At 40.7% G+C, this 8,475-nt stretch overlaps 1 protein-coding gene across 1 annotated transcript; it reads left to right on the forward strand.

The window, feature by feature from the left end:
* The first annotated feature begins 142 nt into the window (after positions 1–142).
* Positions 143–7,701, forward strand: LOC105913351 (cation channel sperm-associated protein 2). Its single transcript, XM_031565071.2, has 13 exons — positions 143–407; positions 501–654; positions 821–985; positions 1,265–1,333; positions 1,436–1,608; positions 1,755–1,916; positions 4,836–4,960; positions 5,218–5,396; positions 5,478–5,577; positions 5,677–5,703; positions 5,872–5,960; positions 6,522–6,680; positions 6,822–7,701. Exons 1-13 carry the CDS (start codon positions 396–398, stop codon positions 6,851–6,853), a joined length of 1,446 nt encoding a protein of 481 aa, XP_031420931.1. The 5' UTR covers positions 143–395; the 3' UTR covers positions 6,854–7,701.
* The last annotated feature ends 774 nt before the right edge of the window (positions 7,702–8,475 follow it).

Consider the following 8,475-nt stretch of genomic DNA (forward strand, 5'->3'; position numbering starts at 1 on the left):
ACTTATTACTATTCGTACATGCACTGATAACTAGGCCTACGGAATATTACAAATTACCATAACGTTTGATTAAGTGGGGGGGGGGGGGGGGGGGGTTACTTATTTTCACTGTACTGATGAGGGGATTTTGTAGTCGCTAGGATATATGTTTTATTTTTATTTAATTATTGTTTAATTTTTTAACATTTCCTCTGTCATAAGGTATACTTGATTACTTCTCGTGACAGATTGTGATGTCATTTTATTTAGTGTCGTCAGCCTGCCCCATTACAATCCGAATTTGTTTATTGACATGCAACAATGACATTCCAAGACAGGTCCGTTCTAAAGGAAAACGCTTGCCTTATGTTGTTCATTTAGTTGTGAGTGATCGACTATAGAACTGCAGTAGAGACATGGGGACCGAGGTAATTCACAGATTGACACCAAGCATTAGAAACGTAATGAGGTATGAATAATGAAATCGTTACTAACTCATGACTCATGCATTTCTGCTTAAGGAGCATCGCGCCTCTCACCACAACCTTGTCCAGGAGAGATACCTCCCCAGAGCAGAGGTAGTGCGATCCAAACTCATCCAAAGCTTCTATTTGATTGATCAGCTTCAGGAGGGTCAGCGAGGCACTCCGAAATATTGCATCAAGGATGTATTTGGTAGGCATGGCTCTTTCATCAAAACGAAATATAGACCTAGGCTACATAGACTAGGCTACAAAAGGAACTTTCAGATTCAAAGACGTTCAATTTGTCTAAGAAGCAGCAACAATGCTAATTTTCCCCTCCCTTCACATCTGGTCTGACTTGTTTTGATTTGTCACAGACTCAACCACCCTTAATGGAAAGGATTCCCACCAGCTAGTGCGCTTTGAGATAACCCCTCAGAGGGACCACATCGTCACTATGGAGGACCGCAGACGAAGTCGCCTGAAAAATCGCTACACAAGTTTACCACCTCTCAACATGTTTTCCCACTGGATCATTCAAAGTATCCTAAGATAAATAGTTGATGATCCTTGATGATGTGGTGTTTACACATACATCCATCTCATCCATCTCTGTTTAATGTAACCCAATTAGATGCTGGTTAGGTCTTGTTTCATGTTATTTATTAACTTTACAAGAGATTTTTCTGGTATCCTATAGATAGCCCTTAGTGCAGAACTCTGTAATCTGTTGTGTCTGGTTATATCAAGAACACAGATGTGGAAATGCTAGGAATTCAAATTGTATCTTTAACTTTTCAACCTTAACTAATATTTTCCAGGTAGACATTTTTCAAATATTATTGTTGCACTCATTATCTTAAACACGATTATATTAGAGATTCAAGCAGGTGAGAGACAAACCGTCTTAGTGGTTTACATTTTGAAAACTCTTTTTTAAACAGCCATTCATTTGTCCATCCATCTTAATGATATACTATATGTTCATCCAGAGATATTTGACAACGGGGACCCAAATCTGGAGGTCTTGAAATTAGTTTTGGACATTATGGACTGGAGTATCCTGGCCATTTTCTTCTTGGAGATCCTGCTTAAATGGTTGGACAATTTCAAACAGTTTTGGAGGAGCACTTGGAACATCTTTGATTTTGTAGTCACAGTCTTGGTGAGACTCACTGCATAATACAATAATATAATAATAATACATCAAATTTATATAGCGCTTTTCAAAATACTTTTAATATATTTTCAAAATATATTTGAAAAGTATGCAGCATGATGATTTTTTTCTGCTTTTTTTGTCTATTGCAGTCGGTCCTCCCTGAAATCATAAGAACTATTGGAGTTGCAAACAAAGATCAGATACAGTTTGTGGAGCACCTGAGGAAGTTCCGCATCCTACGAGCTCTAAAGATGGTGTCCAAATTTCGATCGATTCGACTCATTGTGTTAACAGTCTCCAAAGCATTTAAGGTAGAAGAGCATTTTAGTTACAGGACTATTATTTCAGATTCATAACAGAGCAAATCAACTGATAATAATAATAATAATCATTAAATCTTACAGTGGGGAAAATAAGTATTTGAACCCCTGCTGATTTCGCAAGTTTGACCACTTGCAAAGAAATGTGTGATCTATAATTGTAATAGTAGGTGTATTTTAACAGTGAGAAACAGAATATCAACAAAAAAATCCAGAAAACTGCATTTTATAACATTTATGACTTAATTTGCATTTGATGCAGAAAATAAGTATTTGAACCCCTAGCAAAACATGACTTAGTACTTGGTGGAATAATCCTTGTTGGCAAGCACAGACATCAGACTTTTCTTGTAGTTGGTCACCAGGTTTACACACATCTCAGGAGGGATTTTGGTCCACTCCTCTTTGCAGATCCTCTCCAAATCCTTAAGGTTGCGTTTTCAATGGGAGGGAATGAGGGAATGAGGTTCAAGCCCAATATTCCACGTTACATGGCCCCATCCATAGTCCCCTCAATGCAGTGGAGTCGTCCTGTACCCTTGGCAGAGAAACAGCCCCAAAGCATAAGGTTTCCACCTCCATGCTTGACGGTGGGGATGGTGTCATATTCAGCATTCTTCCCCCTCCAAACGCGGCAAGTCGAGTTCATGCCAAAGAGCTTGATTTTGGTCTCATCTGACCACATCCTGTCTCCCAATCCTCCTTAGAATCATTTAAGTGTTCATGGCAAACTTCAGACGGCCCTGTACATGTGCTTCCTTGAGCAGGGGGACCTTGCGAGTGCTGCAGTTCTTCAAACCATTACGGCGTAGTGTGTTGCCAATGGTTTAATTGGTGACTGTGGTCCCAGCTGCCTTGAGATCATTCACAAGCTCCCCCTGTGTAGTTTTGGGGTTATTCTGCACCTTTCGGATGATCACCGATACCGCCCGAGGGGATATCTTGCATGGAGCCCCAGACCTAGAGCGATTGACAGTTGTTTGGTGAATAATCGCACCAATAGTTGTCTGCTTCTCACCAAGCTGCTCGCCGATGGTTTTGTAACCCATTCCAGCCTTGTGCAGGTCTACAATCTTATCTCTGACGTCCTTGGTCAACTCTTTGGTCTTGCCCATGGTGGTGAGGTTGAAGGTGTGAAGTATGATTCTTTGGACAGGTTTCTTTTATACACGTCACCAGTTGAGATCAGGTGTACCTTGTTAGGCCTAATGAGGACTAATCTGTGTGCTTCTTGGGCACATAACTGGTCATTGGGAGCCAGAATTCTTGCTGTTTGCTTGGGGGTTCAAATACTTATTTTCTGCATCAAATACAAATAAAGTCATAAATGTTATAAAATGGAGTTTTCTGGATTTGTTTGTTGATATTCTATTTCTCACTGTTAAAATACACCTACCATTACAATTATAGATCACACATTTCTTTGCAAGTGGCCAAACTTGCGAAATCGGCAGGGGTTCAAATACTTATTTTCCCCACTGTATATAGCGCTTCTCTAAATACCCGAAGTCGCTTTACAGAGTCCAGAGTCCAGTAGTCATTCATACATACACAGTCATACCGGTGGTGGTAAGCTACATAAGTAGCCACAGCTGCCCTGGGGGAAAACAGAAGCGTGGCTGCCAATCAGCGCCTACCGCCCCTCCGACCACCACCAACATTCATTCATATTCATATTCAATTCAATTCAATTCAATTCAATTTTATTTATATAGCGCCATAACAATACAATTGTCTCTAGGCGCTTTACCGAGCCCAGAGCCTGAACCCCCTTAGTGCAAGCACATTGGCAACACGGGCAAGAAAAAACTCCCTGTTAGTCAGGAAGGAACCTTAAGCAGAACCACGGCACATAAGGGGGGACCCATCTGCTTGAGGTCGGCCGGGTGGAGATAGGAAGGGGGGATGGGGGGAGGGTTGTGTGGCAGAAGGGGATGGGAAACAACAGGTGTTGTACATATCCTGCCTTTGGTAGGTGTACATAATATATATACAGACATCCGGTGGTAAATACATGATACAAACAAGACCAGTTTAGTGGGTATGCTCTGTGCTCAAAGGTTTACTGTTACAGGGGTAAGGGGAGTAGGAGCAGAGAAAAAAAGGTTGATGGTGGCAATATTATATATTGTATATAAATGCTAGCATAGGGTATGAGGTAGAGTAAATGTACGACAGTGCGGTGGCGGTGGGTGCAATTGGCCGAGGGTTTCTACGGGTAGACCGGGTGGAGAGACTACAGCAGCGTCCCATAGCAAAGATGTCTGGATTAGGAGAGAAAGAAAAAGAACAGAGTGAGTGGGTAGAGTTTGGCTGTCCATATGCATAGTTGAGGAGTAGTGGGGGTGAGGAGCAATGTTTCCACTTCCATCAGCAATCGGAACATGCTACAAGGGAGAGAGAACATTTTTGTTAGTAGACATTTATTTCAGAAACAGATAAGGAGATACCTTTGGGTAGTAGATTTACAGTAGGCAATATGGCCATTTTATCAGTATTATTATAAGCATTAGCAATGTGATATGAGAGGAGAGGGAGGGAGAGAGAGAGAGAGAGAGAGAGAGGGAGAGGGGCTGCCTGGCTAGGTGTAAGGGAATATTATTTAATATATTATTTAGATTTTAGTCCAGTTTAGTTGATTAGGGGGGTATTACATGTGTTTAGATTTGTTTGGTTTATGTAATTTTGTCTTACACTAGCATCTGTTTACCTATCCTCCAAGTGGTCCATGGAAAGCATCACAGGATTGAGAGAACTAAGAGGTGCGCCACCGGGTCTGGCAGGACAGCCTCCCTGCCGTGTCTGGCATTGTCTCTCTTACCCGCTCAGCCCCCAGGCCTAACTAAGCAGGACAGGGGCAGAGCGGGTGTGTATCTATATTCCACTGATGCCATGTGCTTTTCTTTCCAGGCCATGTCTTTCATCTTTCTGCTTCTATTGGTGTTTGCTTACATTTTTGCTGTGGTTGGAGTCATCCTGTTCCAAAGTTACACACGCTCTGATGTCTTGGGTCTAGTATACCATGACAGTTTCAAGTGAGTGGCGGCTGTGTGGAAAAAAATCACTCTTACTCTTTTGCAGTACTTTGGAGCATATCTAAATGTGATGTATCATATGCAAAGATAACTGCTGACTGCATTAGATCCATAGCCTGCTGCTATCTGGTAGCCTTGTAGAACAAAAATGTGAATGCCATGTTAATCAAGTCAATGTTGAAAATGTTAGAAGTCCATTCTTGACTCTCTCCATTCATTTGTATTGTGGTAACTAAGGCTTTGTCTCCGCCCCATAGGGACATCACCAACTCCTTCATCACTCTTTTTATTCTCTTCACTCTGGATCACTGGTATGCCATTCTGGCTGATACACGAAAGGTTCCAGAGATGGACCCAAACATCTGTGGAGTTTACATCATCTTGTGGCTCATCATTGGGGCTGTTATATTTCGCAACATTTTTGTGGGGATTCTAGGTTAGTATTTGAATATTGAATTTATGTGCCACAGCATTCTAGGAGAAAAGGGAATAACCTCTTTTTATGACTCCCCTTTAGTGAATAATTTCCAGGCCATAAGACAAGATCTATCAAGAGAAGTGCACCAAATTGAGAATCAGCAAAAGGCTGACCACTTCAAAGCACAGATCATTAACAGGTTAAGACAGACTTACTACTCTAATCACCCCTGCATTGTAAGGGGAGTATTTCAGCTGATATTGACATTGCTATTTCTGTTACCTTTGTTCTTCCTCAGGAGAAAAAGTCAGTCACTGCTTCCAAAGTAAGACAATTTCTCATTCAAACATGGACGCAATGAGGACACAAATAGCTAAATACTGTAGCTTAAAAGTAATGCAAAACTTACTTAAACGTGAAGTGCAGTAAAGATGTTTGATATGTAAAAATGTGAATGTCTTGAAAAGCTTCATTTCTATTTTCCTGTATCCAGCTTAACACAAATAACAGAAGAGGATGAGGATGAGGATGAGGAAGAAGATACTCTTTCAAATATTAATGTGTATAGTACAAATGACAAGGGTGAGATTCCCTTGGCTAAAAATAACTTGTTACTTTCATAAATGTAATAATATCCATAATATCTTATTATGACATAAGGACATCTTAATATTGTAAAGTGTAAGAAGACAAAACAATCTTATTACCCTTGGAATAGAATCAGCTGGTGGTAGTATCCGCTAGGGACACACACCCTTGTTAGCATTTTAGCAGGCAATAGTAGCACTGTTATTTTAATTATTGAACAAGGTCAATAATTATTGAACAAGGTCAAAACATATTTATTTGTCCAATAATATTTCTGAAAGAAGATTGAGTTTTTATCAGAAATATAAATGAGAATAAACTTTATTAGTATTTTCTGAGAGTCCATAATGAATATATCCATCCTAAACTTTAGTTAGTAGCCTGAACTAGCATTGACATCAGACTGAGTTCAGGCTGTAATTAACCCAAATAGCAGAAATACCACCAACAATTTAAACTTGTGATTTCACAATAAACATTTAATAAATGATGAAAATGACTATTATCAGTTGTTCATCGAGTTTCTGTTGATGAATTTCTGTCTTCTGCTTCCAGATTGGGAGACCTATGTGGAGGAGAACATGATGGTGATGCAGGAACAGGAGGTTGATGAGCAGGTCTTCTGGCCCAGGGACTCCCTCTTCAGATACTTTGAGCTACTGGAGATGCTCCAGCACAACCTGGACGTTAGGACACGCCTGCAGAGTTTGGCAGGTAAGGCCCAGAAAAACCCCAGGATTCCTGAATACCTTTATATAACAAAGGGCTAAGCCTTATTTGCACCAATTCACCTACTCACTGATCTCTATTCCATCTCCCTCTGTCTCATTGTCTTTCTCTGTGTTTCACTTGCAGCTCAAGCAATCCTCAATCTACACGACTCCTAAGAAATGAAGACACACTGTCTTTTATTCTGAGTAAAACCATACATTGCATAGCTGACCATGAAGTGTCAGTGAAACAACATGTTTGGCCTTTGAACAGCAGAGGGCGCTATCTCTCAAACCTTGAGGCTCTGAATAATAGGGGTTTGTGTATATGATTCCGTTTTTATTATATGATAGTAATTAGCAGAACTTCCCTGACTGAGGTCACAAGACCTTGAGGGCCTCTTGAGTGAAAACAACGAAATCCTTAGCAGGTCAGAAACCTATTCTTCATTTATTGTGGGTTAGATAGTCCTCGTCATGGATCTTTGCTCAGCATTACCCACCATGACTGTCAGTTACCCATTTTAATCCCTCTAATGAAGAGACCAGGCATCTTGCCTGTTATGGAAGGGAAAACTCTGCTGAAGGCTATTTGACCTCACTCATATATGATCACTGAAACCAGAGTTTCCCAGTCCTGGTCCTTTGCACCCACAGCACAGCATGCTTTAGGTCTCTGCTGGGGCTAAGCACACCTGATTAAATAAATCAGGCAATATGTATGACATGTGTAACATGCAATTGGCTTACGCATTCGTGAGGGAAAAGATAGCCAAAAGCACAGATAAATATAAAATTGAGTGTTGTGGTTGCCCAAGAGTAGCGGGATGCATTTGCTAACAGTGGTGAGACGGATGGGACATGTGCTGATTAACATTACTGATTGATAATATACTGATCAACATTACTGATTGATAATATACTGATCAACATTACTGATTGACTATATACTGATCAACATTACTGATTGACAATATATGGATCAACATTACTGACCGATAATATAGTGATCAACATTACTGATTGATAATATACTGATCAACATTACTGATTGACTATATACCGCTCGACCTTATGTTTGCAGCCAGAAAAGTAATGAAAGTATGCATCGTCTTGGTTTAAAATGTGTTTATTCAGATTTCGCATTAACCTTTAATCTATGCTTACATTTATAGCTAAACAAGGGTATTTCCCGTGGCATCATCACCCAGCGTGTCTTTTGTTACACTCTCTCTCTCTGCCAGTCAACTTTCCAAGGCCTCCACCAGTGTTATTGTGTTTATAGCTCTGGCATCACAACCCTTAGCAGGAGTTCCTCCAGCCATGGATTTCCATGGCAACAGCTCTCCTCTGCTGCCAGATTTAAAAGACAGAAGGCTGCAGCACAGTGCTTGAAGACTGGCTGGTGGGCAGGCCTTAACTGAAGAGCACTTTCTTTAAACAAGCTTAGACAGGCACACCAAGCAGTCGCTAACACATTGTCTTATTTGGCACGTGAAGCAAACAATATGAGACAAAAGCTAAATAAATACGACATAGAACAGGTGCCTTGCTGTTCTTTCAATGGCCCAACTAATGGACAGACCACACATCCATACAAATATTGCATTCCTTGTCCTGAACTGTTACTAAGCAGTAGATGATGGCAAGAGGGTGCAATTACTCACCGTTCACCATCTTGCCAAGACACATGCACATATGGCACACAGCAAGAGTAGCCTGTCTGTTTGAGGGCATACTTCCAAGTCCTGACTTTCATTGCTATATTTATCATTTCACAATGTCACAGTTCAGACTAG

This window comes from Clupea harengus, chromosome 3, assembly GCF_900700415.2.
Source record: "Clupea harengus chromosome 3, Ch_v2.0.2, whole genome shotgun sequence".
Taxonomy (NCBI): domain Eukaryota; kingdom Metazoa; phylum Chordata; class Actinopteri; order Clupeiformes; family Clupeidae; genus Clupea; species Clupea harengus.